Below are 21,002 nucleotides of genomic sequence, written 5' to 3'. Positions count from 1 at the left end.
TAAGATCTCATCTTAAGAAACTGCTCCAGAGACTCCCAAGACTTGCTTAGTATGATTCTGCTTTGTTTTCATCCAAAGCCAGCAATCTGTGCTGGTCCCTCAAGCTGTCACTTAAAAGCAGCAGAGCCTGAGTCAGCCACAGCTTTGAGGCAGATGTACCTAGACCTTGAATTTTAGTGAGCTCCCCAGAAGGCTCTTAAATTCAAGCCCAGTTGTATTTAAATAGAAATTAGAACCTTTACACTTTAAATAGAAAAACCTCAAAGCACCTAGGCAATTCAAAAGTTGAAGGATAAGAAACGTGGGCAGCTCTCCACTTGTGTCCCCAGTGTGTCCTACCAGTCGAGGTGGTCACTGCTGGGGCTTCTCCAGCCCTTGGGAAGCACCAGCTGCATGGTCAGGTCTGGCTGTCCCTTCCCTGCTCCTCATGGCCATCCCTGGGATGCTGTGTGAGCTGCAACCCTCGGCTTCGTGCAGTGACTTTCCTCTGCCTGCCTGGGCCTTGCTGTCCCCACAGCCTTCTCCCTGGGGTCACCAACAGAAAAAACAGCCCCACTTCCCTCCTTTGGGGCCCATCCAAGTTAGAGACTTGTTACAGAAACATCGTGGGTAACTGGGAACATGCAGATACAGACAATACCATGCAATACGGAGCTTTGCTGAGTGAGTAAGGAGGCAGTGAGGAGCTGGGGAGGTGGCAAGAGAAGGTGATGAGAGCCACAAGGCACCCAGCTCACCTCCTCTCCCCAGCTTAAGGCATAAAGATTTCTAACTGCAGTGAGAAGGAATTAATTTTGTACATGTATCCCACCTGGAAGGGCTCAAAGCTTTGGGTTAAAAAAAGAAAAAAGTCTTTTTTAGCTTGGGATACAGAGCAGAAAACAGATGAGGAACTCATGGGTAGCATTTTACTTATCTACTGGCTTTCCTTCAAAAATTAGGCCTAGGGTTTCAAGGCCTGGAGCTTTTCAGACCAGCCTGACGATTTGAGATGCATGCAGTCCACAGTGCTGTCCTCTCATAAAGAGATTAAAGTGTTCACATTTGGAAAATAAAGAGCTAATCTTCTCAAGATACTGCAGAGAATCTGCATTTCTTTTGCATGTCAGTGGGAACTTGAGGTACTTTGCAACTCACTGTGTAGAAAATTCACCCTTTGTGCTGAGATCCAGCACAAAGTCTATACATCATTTATATGTAACTGAAGATTTCAGAATAATGATTCAGCAGGAATTAAGTGATGGATAGGCTTGGTGTTGCACAGGTTTCACTCTCTGATTTGTAGGTTAATATTAGAGTTACTCATATTTTAATGGAGTATATGGGTTTAGCTGGGATTCAGGCTTTGGTATTTCACTGTTCAGCAATGGCTTGATGCCTATGTTCTGAAGATATTTTAGGTTGTTTTGTTCTTCCTTGCCAGAAATAGTAAAAAAATCTTTTGTTTAGCCCTTCAATACCATTCTGTTTTCTTGAGACATCTTTTAGAATGATTGTGGAGAATGGACGCTGTTGGAATAGTTGACTAATAGAATAAATGTGGTACATGTGCCAATGGTGTTAGTATATATGTGGGGGAACTTGGTTGTTCTTTAGTGCTATGAACATTTTATTATAGAATATTGTGACTACTTCTGTAAATGGCTCTAAAGCGGTGCAGCAGCTTTGATGAATTAATTGAAGATACTTGGTGCAATCCTTACCTTATTGAGAGAGGCAGAGGGAGGGAAGGGTTGCATGTGCCAACTTGTAGAATTTCTCCCCTGTGTAACAGATATGTTGGAATAATGGGAAAATAAGAAAAGATAAGTTTCTGTGAGTGTAGAATCTTGTTCTCTATATACAATCGATTTCAGAGCAATGCAGGACTAATAGGAGGCTTCATATGCTTAAAACCTGACAGAAAATCTGCAGCTTTAGCTTTCAATGAGAGCTCAGTTGATTGTCCTGAAAGTTTTACCAAATCTTGTTAATTTATTCTTTCACAAGCTGCCTATGTGTGCGTTAAGTGCGAACGGCAAAATATGGAAATAATGTCCATGTCCTCATTAAGCAGCTATTCAAATGCTGGGTGGTATGGGAACTTAGGAACTTGGCCACAGTGGAAGCAGCCACACATGGGGCTTTAGTATTTGAGGGTTTGACATGTGTGCCCTTCCTGTTTTTTCTATGGTAATATGTGTCAACATTTCTATCGATAGGTGTTTAAGATAGATTCCACATCCAGCTTTAAACATTTAAGTAAATTTGACTGGTTTCTTATAGGGACATAACTTCAGCTCACTTTGAATCAAAGTAAAATTTTTAAGACCTTATTTTATTTTTCCTTGAGCTTTTGTAGAAACACACTAAAATGCACTCAAGTGAAGAAGCTTGGCAAAATCACAGCACTGTGACAGACATCATCGACTTTGCTATGGCATAGCAGTAATCAGTCTCTAAATTAAGTGTATCTGCTTTTTCTTTTTTTAAATACACACTTAGAACATTTGGAGCAATAACTTTGTATAGCAGTCATTACCATCACAGAGAAAGCGTGGTCCTGCCTGCAGGCCCACTCTAACAGTGCTATGGAGCAGCCTTTACAGATGTGTTCCTCTAGTGAAATCTCAGCTCAGGAAACAGACTGCTAATTTCTCATCTGCTGGAGCCTGTGGCATGCTGAAGGATTAACACACCTCATACTAGAGATTAAAAGTAGCGGTAGCCTCTGTTCTTCACCCTCTGAAGTACTCTTTAACTGATGCAGTGGGGACCTATCAGTGGAAAGAGACCAAATAAAGTACAAAAGAGAGTAGGAAAAGCAATTAAGTTAAAAGAAAACTGTCATGGAGAGTGCTTTAAAACAGGATTTAGTGTCAGAATAAAACAGGCCCAAATGTTTAAATCACGTGGCCACCCTTTGCATGTCACTGATTCTCCAGCATACAACAGCTGTGATTGTGTGGCCCCTTCTGAATGTTGCACTGCATTGATTTTGTGCTGTGAATGGTGTTTTAATGTTCTGGGGAGGACGTGGAAATGAACTAACAGTCAAAGCTAAATGTTTTAACTTTATGAAAAACAATTACAGAAGAACCTGAGGATGGTTGTTTAGTACTTTATATCATGCCAGTGTGTATGTGCTAGGAACCAAGCACTAGCTTCAAAGTTTTTTGATGTGAGAATGTCTGCCTGCAGAAGTCAAGTGACAGACATTTCCACATGCCTGGAGGAGCAAGTAAAAATGATGCACAGCAGCTACCAGCCCAGACATTTGAACATAATTAAATGGCTCCCAATGCAAAGATGAGGCTTTGTCTTCTGGCTCCATTTCTAGAGATGATAAAGAAATATTGTTTAATTTCTATTAGGATATCATGAAAAACCCATCATAGATGCCTAGCAGTGTGATCTGGAGGTTCAGGAGTAATTCTGATTTACTTCTTACTCCAAAATACCCATCTGACTTAGTAGGAAGTGTCGGACAGATTAACTAGCAGGCATGGCTACAGTGAAATTAATTTGATTGGTTCCAATGCGGGATTTTAATTCAAGCAAAAATATTGGAAGAACAGACCTTAAATTGGTGGTTTACAGGAGAAAAATGCCTTCTATTTGCTCTGTATTAGTGAATGACTATCAATAGGACAAGAGGAAATAGCCTGGTATCGTGCCAGGGGAGGTTTAGGTTGGATATTAGGAAAAATTTCTTCACCCAAAGGGTTGTCAAGCATTGGAACAGGCTGTGCAGGGAAGTGGTGGAGTTACCATCCCTGGAGGTATTTAAAAGATGTGTAGATGTGGTGTATGCAGACATGGTTTGGTGGTGGACTTGGCAGTGTTAGGTTTATGGTTGGACTCAATCTTAAAGGTCTTTTCCAGCCTAAATGATTCTGATTCTATGCATTCAGGATATGAAAGTTTAGAGACAGGCTGAAGGTTCCCGTGGTTTAACTTGGCTTGAGAAGATGCTGTTGATCTTAGTGAGGGAAAATGGGATTTTTGAAGAATTGCTTTACTTTGATTTAAATAGAGTACAAGTAGAGATATAGAATAACACTCAACTAAAGAGAAATTGGACCCTGAAAGGCAGAAAACCTCACTTTTATAAAGCTTTTTGTAGTGAGACTCTTTTTGGTGTTCTGTTTGAAGGCCCTCAAACCATAGAGCTTTTCTTCAAGATGTGAATGAATGTGCTACTGAAGCCAGCATGATAGACAAAGGCTTAGGGACAAAATCATCCTTTGTGCCAGTCTTTGAGTGGTGGAGCATATGAAAACCAAAAGGGAAAGTGTTGCAGATAGGAGCCATGTTGCATATTTCAACAGTATTATGATATTTAGGAAAGATACTAATGAGTGCTGGAGATAACAGCAGTTAGTTGCTTTTTGCTCTATCTAAAGAAAGTAGTAGGTTTTCCACAGCTATTGAAAGCTTCTTTTCAATGTTGCTTGCTTCTTTTTCTTAAAAAAAGGATGGGTATGTTATTATTCTTATCCAGGTATTAAAGGCTCAGGAGCTAAGACTCTTGTATTATTAGATCATTGTTGGCAGGAAAAATGAAATATAGATAATGCAATCAAGTATTTTCTGTATCATTCAGGCATCTTACACTGGTTATTAGGGTTATCCAAACATTGTATTGTTCTTTGTTGCTGCCGACTGTCACTAATTAAAACAAATAATTTAAGATTTGTTTCTACTTTTCTGCTTGAAGAGAGATGAGTTGTTCTCTTCCATTCTACAAGGCAAAAATCAGCATTTTATTGATCTTGTGCTTTCATTTCTCTTATTTATTCATTCCACTTGTTTTCCATGGTAGTGGTTACTGTCAGTTGCAGCCTACACTGATGAGAAGGGGAACATACCAAATCTTCTATGCTGCTACGTATTATTCCTGTCTGTAGTGGACATATCTTTAGGTATAGCAGGAGAGTTAATGTGGGCATGAACAGTCTTAGGAATAACTATACTGTATAAAATGGATCGTCTTTGCTTGAAGTCTGAGCACTTTATGGACGTTTGAATTAGCTCTGCTTGAACATCCAAGTTACGCTACTCTTTGCCCTGACAAGATAAGAATAAAATAAGACATGTATTTTTCTGTCATATATCATCTGTGAAATGTTTAAGTTCTGACTGGAGGAGGAGCACAAGAGCTTGATTTCAGAATGAGTTTTCTTACATAATTAAAAATACCAAATATGTGCAAAAATCAGTGATAAGAAGTACGTATTCAATATCATTTATGCAGTCAGTATTTTGAAAGCTGGTGGCATTGACAGTGCTACTTGCACTGGTCTTCCATAAAGTAGTTTTCTGCATTTTTTACATTCTGTTATCCAAAGACAATTTTTACTTAAAGGCTATTTCAAGCTACAGAGATTATACTCTGATCCACATCCAGCCGTTATCTACCAGCTTGGAGGTGTTCAGGTTCATAACCTTAGTTCTTGTCCCATGTCTGTTTTTACTGAACTCCTAATTACCCTTTGTCTTCATTGATGACTTCAGTAATACGATAGTGAATTTAATTTTTGACATATTTTGTAATTGACAGAATGTATAGAAAGGTATTCTAAATTACTTAGGAAGAAGACCATGAAATTTGAATTACCTTCTTGTTTGTATGTTTATGAAATGTAAAATATAGAAGCTGAGGACAAGCTATATATATATACATATATAAGGCTGTAGAGAGCTGCTTGAACTCTTTAGGAAAACTGGCACTTGCAGACATGGTTGAATGACTTGCCAAAGAATCAGCTATGAAAAAAAAAGTCTGTTTTATAAATTGCAAAATGTACTCTGGAGAGGGCTATAGTTACCATATACAGCCTTGAAAATTTACCTGGTGTTTTTCATTTGTTGTTGGTTGGATTTTTAATGCAAAGGTCAGTACTGCCTGGTTAGGCCTGGTGACACACCGGAATATAGAGAGTTGAGATAAAAAAGTTATGCCTTTGATAAGACCTCATAAAACCTCCCACCAGTCTGAGAAAATGTAATGATTAGTGATGTCCAACAGCTAACTGCCATATAGAGCAAGGAATATATTATTGGGAAAATCCTTTCATGAGTGAGGATATATTTAGCTTTCTGTAAATCTAAGAAGGATCCAAGATGCTTCTTTCCAGAACAGATGCAGTCGCACAATGGATGTAATACAACATTCGCTCATGGGCATAGCTGAGATACAGAGAACAGCTAATAACCACCTGCATCCCATGTAAAGCAGGCAACACATTTAGAGATACAGATTTTCAAACATCTAATTTACTAATGAAATAAACCTACAAAAACTGCAGTAGGCAAGAGGACAGCCCTGTGTGAAACTTCATTGCCAGAGAAGGGCGTAGGAAACACTGCCCAACTAAATGAAGAACTGTAAACAAGTTTACAAGATTAATATGTGGATTTCAATTGCAGTCGCTATTCAAATTTCTTATTCCACATCAACAGCATAGCAGGTAATGTCAGGAACTGAGTACCCATAGTTTTGGCAGTGTTCACATTGTAGTCTCACATGTCATCTCTGTGGAGTATGTTTCCCATGGTTATGTTTCACAATAGAGTGAGTAATGTGAAAGTGGAGGCAGCAGTTGTGGAGTCTTACTTGCTACTTACCCAGTAGTCTCCCATCAAAACACGGGATTTAGCACAATAAAGTTTGTTCTCTTACTATCTGTCTCAGGCTGTTTGTCAGCAAGGTATGTTAGCTGAATGTAACTACCCAGCCTCCTGTGCTTTCCAGTGTCTGTTTGGTTGAATCATGCCATGACTGACACAGAGACACATTAGTAGGAGGATTGTTTATGAGAAGAAGGGAAACAAATTTGACACTTGAATGTACCAGGAAAGCTGTTGCAGGAGCACAGATGCTCATTGCTGCCGAATACACACGGCTGAGGTCAGGGAAATCTGTCAGGGAAAGCAAAGCAACCTTGAAGCAATTATTTTTTAACCGTCTGGCAGAGGAGAACACCCATGAAATATTGTTACAGCTGAGCAGAGTGCTGCCCTCCTTTCTCTACTCCCTTAGGATTGCCTAATCCCCTTTCCTTGTACCAGGCTCTAATGAGACACTGCAGAGCGTGCTCCTCTTCAGCCTTCCCCTCTCCTTTGTGGGTTCCCCCAGAGACGTAGAGTCCCACTTTTCTGGGGGCTGGTGACAGTAACAGCAGCAGCTGGCAGGGCTTGGACTAGATGTCCCCTTTGGATGTCCTTTCACTCTCCCTTGCAGTTGTTGTGCTTGCTCCTCTTTCAAGCAAACACTTTTCCATTTCATACTTCTGCATGAGAAGGTGTAGCTGTGGAGCAGGCCTAGTCAGCATGAAAGTACTGACAATGGGGGACCTGGGAAACCTCTTTAGGGTCGTTTAAAAATACACATATTCCTGTGCTGTGGGTATAGGAGATCCTGTGACACAAATTGGAAAAGGAGGATTGTGTGGACTGAATTGGGCTGTGCGGTTAGATAATAAATTCTGTAAGAAGAGTGAAAGAGATAAAGATAGTTGGAAGGGAAAAGGGCTTTCAGATACAGCAGATTCTTGAGTAAAGAGGAAAAAACTATAGGAAGATAGAGAACATGCACAAAAGGGGAATGCAGAGGAGACTGGAGACTGAAGTCAAGAAAAACAGATTAAAGCAAGAAGCCAAACCAGAAATTACATCTTTAAGAACCAGAAAGAGACAGAAAGAGAAAAAGTGGAACCTCTTGCTTCTGCCAAACAGAAGAGGAAGTAAGCAGTGACAAAGATGAAAAAAAAGATACATATATTTGCATGGTAGATGGAAAGAATAGTTTATATGATGAAATGGAAATGAAATGAGGGGAAGGAAGTTATACAGTAAATTCACGTTGATGGTGAAACACAATAAAATCCTTTCTCTGCTTTTTCTCTGTGGCTACTAAGTCCTGAAAGAGCTGTGTTTCCCGCTCTGTCTGAATGATACTCCTGGGTCTTTCTGTTAGAGAGGTGCTCAAAGGAAGCAGTGCTGTATTTTGGTTGATTTAAACTATCATTTATCCTTTGTGAAATGTGAAATGCAAAATTAAATGGTAGAGATGTACCATCTGCTGTTGTTTAATATGTGACTAAAAGCTAGTGTGTTTGGGCAATGTTTAAGCCAGTGGTAAGAACAGAAATAATGGGAATGTTATATCGGCTACACGCAGCAGACCCCTCATTGACTGAAGCATCATGTTTCTTCCCATGTCTTAGCACTGTTGAATGTGATTCCTGGAGGAGGATAAGCATTTCCCCCTTGGTGAGAAGGCTGAGTGTTTTATGTCTGTGTTTTTCTCATTCCTTTCAGGGATCTCTTGCTGTCTGTGGCACTTGGCCAGGTACTCTCCCTCCTTATCTGTGGCATTGGTCTCACGAGCAAGTATTTGTCAGAAGATTTCCATGCCAACACACCTGTTTTTCAGAGCTTCCTCAATTATATCCTTCTATTCTTGGTCTACACAACAACACTAGCTGTCAGACAAGGTAAGTGCCTCTCGGAAAGTGTTTTGTAGAAAACAGCGAGGATAAAGGCTTTTGCAGAACAATAAGAAGCAATGTGATTTAGACACATATCCAATTAACATTTGTTACATATTTACATTACCTAGTAATACATATTGGATGAACTGGAAAAAACCCAACAAATCTTCATTAGCAAAGAATGAATCAGTTGATGTCGAGGATAGCAGTGCTACCTAAAAGCGAAAAGAAACATCAGTACTTTTGACTTCCTAACTGTTCTTATGGGAATGCTTCTCTTACACCTGCTTCTCTGGCACCACAACCACGCACTCAGGGTTCATTTTGGATTTGACTGCATGCCTTGCTGGGAAATATTAATGTGCTTTACATCTTACGTAGGCTAAGGAGAGCTCAGATGGAAGCAAAGAAGAGCTTGCTAGTTCTACTTGCTGATCACGATAATTCAATAGTTCACCTATTATTGGAAAAAAATAGCAGCCAATTTTTAGCCATTGGGAAGTAGGAGATGAAGGGAGCGAATTCAGGATGTTGTCTTCCTGGTGTGCTGTGTGGGCAGAGCAGCTCTACAGCCCTGCCACTGCTTTGCGATAGGGCCTATGTAACCAACTGACCTCCCAAGTGAGAAATACATTATGTATGCTTTGGTACTGTGTATCAAATGATCCCACGTTTGACAGTCTATATATGATATAGGGAGATTTTTGCTTTTTCTGCCCATCCTTCCCTTCTCTGAGATTCCATGTCTAGATGAGGTGTGGGAGGTGAATGCGTTTAAGTACATTTCTCACCCACTCTTTTTTTGTAATCTTTTTATTTATTCACCTTCACAGAAAACGTGGGTTAGAAGCAAAATAAAAGAGCAAAAATATGTGCTTTCCTGACTCGGCTCTCCTGACATAAGGAGGGAAGGGTTTTATGGAGGAAAAGAACTACAAATTTTATTAGGCTGTGGTACATTTATCAGCATACCGAGAGGATCACGTTTGCTTACAGGAACAAATATTTTTGGATCATTCTTTGATGTTACATCTTTTAATGATTTGGGAACAACCCTGAAGCTTAAGTTCTTCATAGTACGGTCTTGTGATACAATACTATAAAGTGTTCCAAAACAGCAAGGACTTAATTTCCATGCAGAATTGAACAGTCAAAAATATACCGCTGTGCTCCAGCACAAAGCACTTAAATGTATTACAATGTAAGTTTTATAAACCTTGGTCTCCACTGACATTTTTCAGAAGCAATGAAGGCCAATCTGTGGAGGAAATGTCAGCTCTTATATAAGGAGAGATTGCTCAGGCAGTGATTCTCTGTCTTGGTATTTCAGTTTGTATAGGGGGAAACATCACCACATGCTTTGCTCTGCAAAAAGTTTAAAACATGTATTAGTAGAATCTTGCTGGAGAACTGTGTTTAAAAATAATTCTTCTGAGTGTAGGATTGACTAGATGTTCACAAGTTCTGTCCCAGAAATGTCCTTCTCAGGACTGATTTAGATACTGTGGAAGCCAAGTCCCTATAACTTTTGAACAGATTTTACTTTTTTGAAAATGCTAGCTTGTGAGAGGATATATGGGCCAGCATGCTGCTCTGCATTACGGGGGGTTTTTTTTAAATAATGTTTGACACCTGGTATATATAGACATTTCAAAAATGCTATCAAGCACTCTGTTTCACACATATAAAAATATGTATTAAAACTGTACTTTATAAATAATTTTCTGACTCTGTTTAAAAATGTAATGGTGGACTAAAGAGAGTTTGTCAGACCTATCTGTTGTGCCAGTAAGATAGATTTGGGAAGTGAATAGGGAAAGTGCTAGGGATACGTGGAAAATATTTTCTGGACAAGTGAGGAGGATTGAGGAAGCTGTTTGAACAGGCCTGCAGTTGAATATGGACCATAGGAACAACCAAAGCACAATGTAAAGGAACCAATGGACTAGTCTGGAAAAGGAGCTGTCAAAAAAAGAAAGATGGTTTGGTCCAAAAAAATCCAGAACAAAATTGGCTACAGAAGCAATGAAAGCAGTTGTCCAGGCACTCAGCATAATATTCCTGCTGGACAGTATAGCACTATGCAGCCAACTCATTCGGCATTTAATTTTGCCAAGTGATTGAGCCTGACATTGGCTTTTTGCTTGTGTATTTATTCAAATTTATTATCTTTGTTTGTTCCACTAAGGCTGTTTTTCTAGCAGCTCTAATCGTTTGGCTTCATTAACGGATGGAAATCACATAATAATGATATTAATTTTATATGGGATGATTCTGTTCTGAGTGCTGGAAACATCAGAAGGCTTTTTTTTCAAGTGTGCTTCTCCTACTCTGTATGCAAGATTTAAGATTCTTTAAATTATCCTCTTTCTCCTTCAGAAATCAAACCATCACAAGTTGACTGGTAGTCAAAAAGAACTGCTTCCTTTTGTCTTTGCTTGCTTTCTCTGGGGCTTTTGCAGAAATGTACTGGCTAAGGAGGTGTCACTTGAGGTGGCCAAAATTACCCCTTAATTCACTGTAGGACTGAAAACTATAATTTCCTGAGACATAAGGAACTCCTCTTTCTTTAGAGGCTTCTTCCAAATTTTGATTTACTGTGGATGCCCCTTGATTTAGCTTTCCCTCACTGTTCATCCTCTCACCCCATATAAACTCCCTGAGTGATACTGAAAAGGTTGAATTTGTACTGGTCTCTGAAAATCATCATTAGCATGATTAAAGCTCCTGATTCCTGAGATCTTCTGACTAAAGCCTTCTGCAGTGAATGCCCAGCTTCCAGCAGCTAGAGGTTAGTCCATGGGCATCAGCAGCTTCCACTACATTTTTATATTGTGGATGAAGATTTTTTTTTCCAAAATAATTTTATTACAGCCCTTTAGTGAGTGCAAAAATTAGGGCTGCCACCTTACTATGAATCCACATGTGATCAGACAGATAGGAGATACACAAGTCCTACAGGTGCCAGAATCTCTGAGTGTTTTTAAGCTTCGTTCCCATGTTTTAAAAAAAAAAAAAAGTTTTAAGCAGTTAGGTCCATATGAGTAAGCCTTTTCATCATTACTACAATTTTGTTCTCATGACCAGAAATAAGCAGTGATGGAAGTGTTAAAGGAGATCTGTTCTTGTGAGATTTTCATATGAGCCTTAAAACGTGGATACTACTCAGGTCATGAAAAGGGAAGGAATTTGGCCAACCATCTTTTCTATCAGTTGAACTCTAAAGTTTTTGTTAAATGATGAATCTGGTATCTAGAAAACTCTTTTATTTTGGATATTTTAATGCCAATTTAAAAAATTTTTTTTGTTACGTGTAAATTTAAGTTAAATCTATTATTTCCCTGAAGAGGTGAGTGCAGAGGTTCTCCACAGTTTAGGAATGCACACATTCAGGCATGCATAGATGCCAGAAACCACTTACCCACAAATCCGTATCCACTAGAGCGTCCAGTCCAATGCTTATTAATGCACCACTGCTGAGATCTGAAATATAATTCTTCTTTCTTTGTATGAGAACAGTGCTATAAAATGAATGTCACTAATATAGCATTATAAGGAAATGAATGTCATTGTTTTATCTGGCTGATATGCCGAAAGTTTTAATAGGTAGTAAGGACCTCCTCAGTTCTTTCTCTTGAGGTAACTTCTTCTCATGCCTGTTGTTTTCACAGCCAGAACCTATATTCCTCTATGGTAACACCTCTGAGTTGAGAAGAAGGTTTTTAACACATACTGTCTCAGCTCAGTCCCCTCATCAGCAGAAGATTCTGCTTAACAAAATCTTGTCAGGACACTTCCAGATACTCCTTTGGGTTTAACTGAGGAAATGAAAAGCCTTGGCTATCAGGAAGAAAAGCCTCCTATCAGTGAAATGGAGCTATAGGACATAGAGCTGGTGGAGATTAGTTTTAACACCTCAAAAAGCAGTAAGTGGGAAATTGTCCATAGTGGACCAGAAGGTGTTAATTACTAACAGTCAACATGGGTGCAAGCATCAGCAGCTTGCCACCAAAAATAAATTACTTCTAAAAGCCATCTCACATATGCTACAAATGAAAACAACGCATCTACTAGACATCATTAAAAAAAAGAAAAAATATGAAACTGCTATATTTTTTGTTATTCTGGAAGACAAGAAATGAGGGAGCAGTAGAGATGTCTTTTGAACAGAAGGGAACCATAAAGCCTTAAGGGCCAGATTCTGGACGAGTATGGCTCCACATCGCAAGCTGTTCCTTTAATTTTAGTGCAACAAGTTACCCAGTATTTTCAGCCCACCATTACTGAGAGCTGGCACTTTTCTAGCTCAGAAAAGGTTTTATGAATCTGTGTATGTCTGGATAAATTCTGCTTCTAGGCTAAGTGATGAGGTTATAGCATATGTCAATGTCAATATGATTTTCCCTGGAGTAACTGTAATGTCTTAGATTTGACATATAATCAGATGTGATCTGTGCCCCTGAGTCAGCTAGAGAGTCTGTGAGACTATTAAGGATCACAGTCCTGTTACTGGAATATCATTTTTTATGCATTTCTATCTAGGATTGGTTTATGATATTAGTATCTCAGTCATATGTAAATTCCTGATTTATCTACTATTCAAATATGTATCTCCATTCAGATACATGAACACACCCCCCCAATATCCTTCCTACTTCCCCAAAATTGACTGAAACAGGCTGCTTGAAGGAAAGCAGAGCACTGTATAGGAGTTGCTCTGTTTTACTGCAGTGCTTGTCAGCTATTTATTGAATGATAGAAAGGGTAAATGTATCTTTTTTAACTCGATTTCATTCCACTAGCAAGGTTATATTAACACAAAGCTAGTATTATGCACTTAACTTAGTAGACATAGCAGAATTTCTTCAATATTAACACCTTTTTTTGTCAACTGCCATAAGAACATGCCTGGGATACAAAGAGAGTACATGATTTAAGCTGATCAAACCATATTAGATATAATATACAAAAAATGTCTTCTGGAACGGCATCGATCACATCAGCATTTTCAACGAGAAGCCATCAAAAATATAGGACTTTCTGTTCCCTGAGGATGACAGGGAGTGATTTTGATTAGAAAAGATGCATTTCATCATCGTTTGGTTTCCTAAGTATGCTCATGCCTCTGCTGTCAAACAAAGAGCTCAGTTATCCTTCCAGTGTCGAACAAAACCTGCACAAGCTGCAGGAAAGCAGCTTTATGGTCCTCTCTGCCTGTGACAGAAGTGGTCCTTGGTCCCTCATGGCAACGCCCCAGCCCACACACTGGCCTGCAAATGCACGGCAGGCCTCGCAAAGAGCAGCAGCGTTCCCCTTGAAGCACGGCGGAAGGCACGTCAAGCTGGCCCAGCAACTCCTGGCCCTCCCAGTGCAAGGGGCCAGTCTAACCCTGGGTTGTAAAAATGAAACACGGCAGCGAGCGTGGCTTGGGACCAGTGAAAAATAATGACCTTCAAGTCTTTGGTCTTCTCATAGCAGCACTGCAGAGTCTCCCTGCTGTGCTGCGCTTTGCAGTCTGCAGTGCACTTTCTCCTAATTACTCTGGGCTTCTAATTAGGGATGCCAAACTGTGTGGGATATGTTTATTATGAAAATGGTCAGTGAAACAGTCCTTTTGTCTGGGCTTTGAAGAGCCCTTTTCATATTCAGAGGGAATTCTGTACTTTAGGAGAAATGAAACTAGAATGCTGGATTTACAGGCACTTCAGATTGCAGGGATCTGTGCAATTTTCTGGTTTGGATGACATGCTCACAAGAGCAAGAATTATGACGTGTTACATGTTTGGGATTTGCCTGTCACATCATGGACACCACAGCAAGCTAGCTAGAAAAAAACAGTAGGACTAGAGCCAGATTCCTGTTCAGTTCCATTTACATACTAATTGTGCTTGTGTTTGAATTTTCCCTCTACTTTCAACTGAGTTTTAAAAATTTCCTGCTGTAAAATGCTGAATGCTGCTGCTTGTCTCTACTGCATGAACCTCTACTACTTTACTCCGTAGGTGGTTACAGTTCAGTGAAGTGTTAAACTTTTCCTCATAGTTTCCATACAGGACCCTGGGATCCTCTTCTTTATGATAGTTTCCCAAAACCACAGCATTTCACTTCCCAGTCCAATGAAGTCTTCTCTCATTCTTAGCCATAATACAGAAACAGATGCAATTTCAACAGTATGATTTATTCCATATAGCTGGTGAGAAGGCAGGGTTAAAACCAGTAGACTTGACATTTCTGTCTTTTGTTTTGTTTTGTTTTGCTATTCCTAGTGGAGAGGTTGGGTGGTTTTTTTCAGTCCTTGGGGTTTTTCATTTTCAGCTGTCCTTGTTACACTAGCCAGCAGACAGATGCTTTTGCTTTGGCCCTGCTGCTCCTTTCCACCCACACAAGGGACCAGGCATCTCAGGGCATCTCAGGGCTTAGTCAATTTTCATTTTCATCAGATGCGTTTTGCTTTGCCAGCTGTTTAGCAAGGTACAAATAAACACTTACAGAGAGGAATCCTGGCCCCAAACATAGTGAAATTGTGTTGGCAGGAAAAGGTACAAAAGAAACCTCAGCCCTTTCTTTCTGGTGTTTTTATTCTCAGTTCTGTGCTCCTGATTGTTAGGTTAGGCACCTGCTGTCTGAACCCACAGCACGTGTCCCCTGTTACAAAATGTGTGTCCTTCTGCTAATCCTGGCCAAAGCAGCACAGTCTATCCTCTTGCCTCATATCATTGGAATAAATCCTGTACACCCCACAGCACATACAAATTGAAAATCGGAACGTACTGTTCCTTTAGGGTGCAGGTGGTAGCAGTTAAGCATGAACACTGTGTGTCATAGTTTAATGATGCAAACATTAATACACTCATGATGACCCCAAAGCAGTAAAGGCCAGGCCTAATCAAGCATCCGTGCTGTAGAATTCTCTGTAGTAGTATCTCATAACCCCTGATGCAGCTTATTTAGTCCAGAGATACCTCTGATTTTATTAGGTCGCTTTCAAACTAGCTTTGCTGCTCAATGAAGTATCCTTTGTGCCATCAAAGACAAAAGAAGCTGCAAGAGGGCATTGAGTGAAAGGGCAAGAGCACGTCATTTTTCCTGTGCCTGCTGGTGCAGACTAGAGGACAAAAAAAAGAGGGGGATCTCCTACCATCCTCTTGACTTAAATGAGGAAATCGGAGGTCTTGTCCACACAGAGAAGTGAATTTGTATTAAGGTTGCATGTGAGCTAAGGGTACCTCTTCTTGCAACAAAATCCGTGGAGTATTCAAATCGGGCAGTTCAATGCACACATGCTCAGGTCTCTCACTTGAGGAAGTTCAGGCCTGGTCATGTTTCCGGCTTCCAGGTTTATGCCCTCAACCACTTTCTTCTAGAAACATCATTCGGATTTGCACCATGGTTCAAAGACTGGTGCATATTTTATGAGAGCAAACCTTACAGGCAGTAAGTGCAGTGAGCATAAAAGGAATGCCACGCTTTAGGCTGGCTCACGTCCTGGGTGATGGACCATGTTTGCATCAAGACGCTGCAGCATCGCTGTGAGGCAGTGTCTATACTGAATATACTACTTGACAATAAGGCAGTTTTACCCTGCAGGTAAATGTACGTACAGGTTAGGAACAGCCAGGTGTGGCCATTCCATGCCAGTAAGTCCATAAATAGAAGCCACAGATGCAATGAAATGGGAGGTGATGCGGTTACTCAGCTCACAGCTGCAGCATCGCAGGTAGCTCTTGGAATTTAGCAGAAACAAAAAATGATCACAGTTTTATACTGTGATGCTTTTGTTAGTGATTCCAGCACCTAAATCTGAGACTTGAGGCAAATCTGCAACATATTTGCATTTATGTTTGGATCGGGATTTAGATTTTGTTGCTGAGTCTGTGAATCTCCCTCCTTGCACATTTTTCCAGGAGCCATGCCAGCCTTTCAAACACGGTGCTAGTCTGAGCACAAGTCTGTGAGTACCTGTTTGAGAAGATAAACCTTGTCACTAGAAGGATAAGTGGGCAGGCTCAAGGAAGCCCTGAGGAAGTGCAGTTTGAACACTCGTGCATCTTGCTGCTTGATTTGCATCCCCATCTCTGCAGCTGCGGTTACATGTATTTGTACCACAGATTCAGATAGGGGCACAGATGTTGTAGGTAAAAGAATCGAGGCTTTTGAGCACGTGGAAGGCCAGCCATTGCATGGTACAGTCCTGGAAGTGCTGAGATACCATGGCAATGAGCACAAACCGAGCTTTGAAATTTGGTTCACAGTATCAGAGTATTGTACAGGGGTGAATGTGGTTCTTGGTAATTTTATTTGAGGGTAAAGCAGCTCCCTATCTAGCCCAGATTGCCTTACATTATGTCAAATAATAAATTGTCTCTTAAGGGTGTGAGCTGAATCACAAACAGTTGATTTTCTGTCGAATTAAGGGATAACTGTCCTTTGTAGTGTTAGTATATGGGTCTGACTCTTCTTTTTAATACCTAAACATCTCAAGTGCTGTTTACAAAACCAACCATCCCTTCCCACCACAATGAGGAAAGTTAATGGTTCTGATAAAATAGTGTACCCTTGATCCTACAGCTGTAAGCAGAATGCAAGGGTTGTCTCTGCCACTTTATGCGGTATCAGTATTTGCCTGTGATTTATTGAATATTTAAACATTCATCAATTCAAGCAGCTAGCCAGGGTAGCAGGATCCACATTCAGCACACGTAGCTCCAGCGTTCATACGGGAGATTTGAAGTGTGGTTACAAGATGATAACTGTATTGCCTGAAGGAGATAAGTCCCGCTCTGCCAGAATGGTGCTTTGTATGTAATTAGTGTAAAAATTCAGAGGAATAGAGTTTATCCTTGCGATCGTCTTTCTCATTAAAAAAGAATCATAATGAAAGAACAAAGCGGTCCCTGCAGTGAATTGGATTGCCTTCCTAAGTTTTCATTAAATCAAAGACTCAGCAGCATCCCATTTTGCAGAGACCAGTTGTAAACTGTACACAAGACTTGCAGCAAAGTCCCTATGAAGATCGCATCCCTTCTGAAGGTTTGGAAGTGCAGTATGTTTCTCTTACATTGGAAACAGCCCACCTCTCCATTTTCTTTCTCTGATTTCATTAGCTTCAGTTAACAAGATGGTACTGGGACACAGGAAAGAGCAAAGAGCATATGTGATGCTTCAGGTAACTCACAGCCGCAACTATAAAACTTAATCTAAGTAAAATGTCTGTTCTAAAATAAGGACGATGAGACAACATGAATCAAGGGAATGAAAAGTTATGCTAGTGGGAAAAAGCTCTATTTTTATCTTACTCTTCACAAGCAGTAATTTCCTCTGCCCTTATCTCCATTATTACCAGGGTGATCCATATAATTATTGTTACAACTAAATACATCTTTCAGGCAAAAATATAGAAATACCCTATAGGTTTTCCCACCATTTTGTAAGCATGTTTTTTCCTTTATATTTGGCTAAGCTGTTAGCCACTGGCATATGGTTACTTTGAACTCCTGTTGCATTTCTGGATGATAGTGCTATAATAATATTTGCAGCTTCATCTGAAAAATTGTTTACAAATTCAGCATTCAATATAAAAGCTTCAGTTGTGCTGCTCTCCCTTCTGCTCATAAGCTGCAGAGCAGAGCACAGGTGGGAGCACTGAGTCACTTCTGGAAGATGCTCAGAACCCACAGACCTGGAGACTCACCTGCTGGCTTAGGTCTCCCTTTGGCTGCAGCATCGCTTCACAAACCCTGAGAATGCTTTAGACCCAGGTCACCACTGAATAGAGCAGCTCAGGGTCATTAGCAACTGGCTCTGTTAAAACCTCTCCCTACATTATCTTTCCTGATTTAGCATTAAAGAGAAAAAGAGAAGCATAATATATGCTGTCTAGTGGCCTTCTCCATTTCTTGCACACATTTCCCTGATGGGAGGAGGAATCTTTGAGGGAAGGTGGGAGCTTTGCTGACAGAAGTAGTGAGCGCTCTGAATACACAGGGGAGGGAGAGACCATGTGCGTGTCTCAGAGGAACAGTTATCCTTTAGTTTTCAGTTATATGACAGCGACAGTCAATTCACAGGGATATTTTTGTAACTGTTACAGAAATATAGTAAATGAGGTTTCAAAGGAAAATTATGCATCTGTACCTTTTCTGAGTTAAATATTCATGAACTTGCTTCTGTGCATCTACTAGAATATTTACACAATATCATTTGTCCATGCTTCTCTGATTATCTGTCTGAAATCTGATACTTGGTTTTGTTTTGTTTAATTCTAAAGGAGATTTTAATACCCCAGGGTAGAGGTGGACTGTCACTACTTTAATAAAATGGATCTGCACTGATTTGCACCATTGATGATATAAGTGACCACAAATTATGATATATGTTGTTTGTTTTCATTGCTATTTGAAATCTTCTGTTTGAACGTGTTCTTGAGTGTCCTATTAAGATTTCAGCCACCTGGTATACAAGAGGAACAACTAGTTAGTGCCCTTATTTCCTGTGTTTGGCATGTAAGAGGTTTGGCTCCATTTTAAAGGACCTGTAGTGGTTGCCCTCATGGAGTGATCCTAAGAGTTTCCATGCACACATATATATACACATATCCAAAAAACCCTATGTATTATCAGTAGAATTTATTTTTAGTATTATTTTATACTGTTTATCATCTCAAGATCCCAGTGGAATTCAAGTGTTCCTGATCCTAGGCTTCATGCTTATTCGGACAGGCATATGATTAAGAAACAGGCCATGGTGTAACTAGGAACATCTGGTGTCCACTCACAGCTTTTACAACATTTCAAAGAGATGAAATGCCATGAAGCCAGAAGCTCGCCAATAACCATGCTTTGCATGTGAACCAAGTTGCCAGTGAGCTCTTCCCCAGCATGCTCCAAGGTGAATTCCTGAATGCATGGGCACCGATGAAGGATCCTATGGAGTCTTTTGCAACAGCATGCTTAAACCATGGGTTAAATTTTGTGTTAAGACAAAAGATGTTTTGTGTTAAGACTTGTGTTAAGACTGTATTCTGTAGCTGAAGAGAGCTGCAAAAATATTTGAAGAACTCCATGAATTTCTCATGCCCTCATCACTGAGCCAAACCTGATGTTGTAGATATGGTTGTTGGGAACTGGTCCCTGCTAAAGCTGGAGATAAGAGGTCTGAATGGACTTGGCCATTGAGTGAGGCAGCTGGCTAGGTTGAGTGCTTTCTAAGAAAACCAGCTAGCTGAGGGGGTGGGAGGCTGGCAGGAGTTGAAGTTACAGAGGCAGTTTCACAGTCTGAAGTCTGAGTGAGAAACAGCTTTTTAGCAGAGGCTGGAAACAGTCCTGCTCCAGTGCACACCCAAACACTGGTACGTGAGGAACCACAGCATGTCAGGTGGGTAAGGTGGAGAAATCATGTCAAGGGACAAGCTCATTGTACCAGCAAGTGTATTCCATGTATTTTAGTTCCTGTTTAGATGATAATGTGGTTAGTATATATCACTGTCACGTCCCAAGTGACATGTTCCTCTTTCAACTGGTGTTTCCCCTTCCTATGGCAGAATACCTCTCTCTGTGGGAAAAGTGCCCTATTGAGGATGTATAGGGAATGTAATAGTCACTGGAAGTTATTGAGCAGAAGAAAGACTCTAAAACTTTTCTCAACTTTTCTCCCCATACTGCAGTGGGGAGACTAAACACTGCAATTGCATGAATAACACTACTTGAGAATGCTTGTGGATCTACAGTGTGTGATAGTCTGAGATGTGCATACTCAAAACCACCTGCTTTTTCTCTGGTGAATGGGGTATTAGAAACGTGGGAATCCAGTCACCTTTAATTCAGTGAGGATTTTGAATGTGTTTGTTTCTTCTATTGTTACTTGCTTAGAAAATATAAAATAGTCTGTCTTTATCAGAAGAATATTTCTCTGAAGTACAGAGCAAAATAAAACTGATAAAAAAGAAAGTAGGTTTCTTTTTTCTTTAAAGGATATGGCACACTGCAGAATAGAAATGTGTTGTTCCAAGGTGAGGGAATTCAAGTCATCTCAGAACAACCTGCCTTTAAGAAGTCAAATGACTGGATATTAGGCAGCATTTCTTTACAGAACGGGTTGTTAGGCGTTGGAATGGGCTGCCCAGGGCAGTGGTGGTGTCCCCATCCCTGGAGGTGTTTAAGAGTAGAGTCGACATAGCGCTGAGGGATACGGTGTAGTTGGGAACTGTCAGTGTTAGGTTAATGGTTGGACTAGATGATCTTCAAGGTCTTTTCCAACCTAGATGATTCTGTGTGATTGTGTGTGACGAGAGGGAATGGCCTCAAGTTGCACCAGGGAAGGTTTAGACTGGATATTAGGAAGTATTTCTTTACAGAACGGGTTGTTAGGCGTTGGAATGGGCTGCCCAGGGAGGTGGTGGAGTCCCCATCCCTGGAGGTGTTTAAGAGTTGGGCTGACATAGCGCTGAGGGATATGGTGTAGTTGAGAACAGTCAGTGTTGGGTTACTGGTTGGACTAGGTGATCTTCAAGGTCTTTTCCAACCTTGA

At 40.4% G+C, this 21,002-nt stretch overlaps 1 protein-coding gene across 1 annotated transcript in view; it reads left to right on the top strand.

Moving 5' to 3' along the window:
- The window catches only part of SLC35F1 (solute carrier family 35 member F1), a 255,971-nt gene that overhangs the window by 130,715 nt on the left and 104,254 nt on the right, over positions 1-21,002 (top strand). The window contains exon 2 of the mRNA XM_074819268.1: positions 8,305-8,480. Within this exon, the coding sequence (XP_074675369.1) occupies positions 8,305-8,480 (176 nt within the window). The remainder of the gene's footprint in view (positions 1-8,304; positions 8,481-21,002) is intronic.

This window comes from Strix aluco, chromosome 3 (assembly GCF_031877795.1).
Source record: "Strix aluco isolate bStrAlu1 chromosome 3, bStrAlu1.hap1, whole genome shotgun sequence".
NCBI classification, from domain to species: Eukaryota; Metazoa; Chordata; class Aves; order Strigiformes; family Strigidae; genus Strix; species Strix aluco.
The sequence above is the reverse complement of the archived record's forward strand: the minus strand, read 5'-3'. Positions and strand labels throughout refer to the sequence as shown.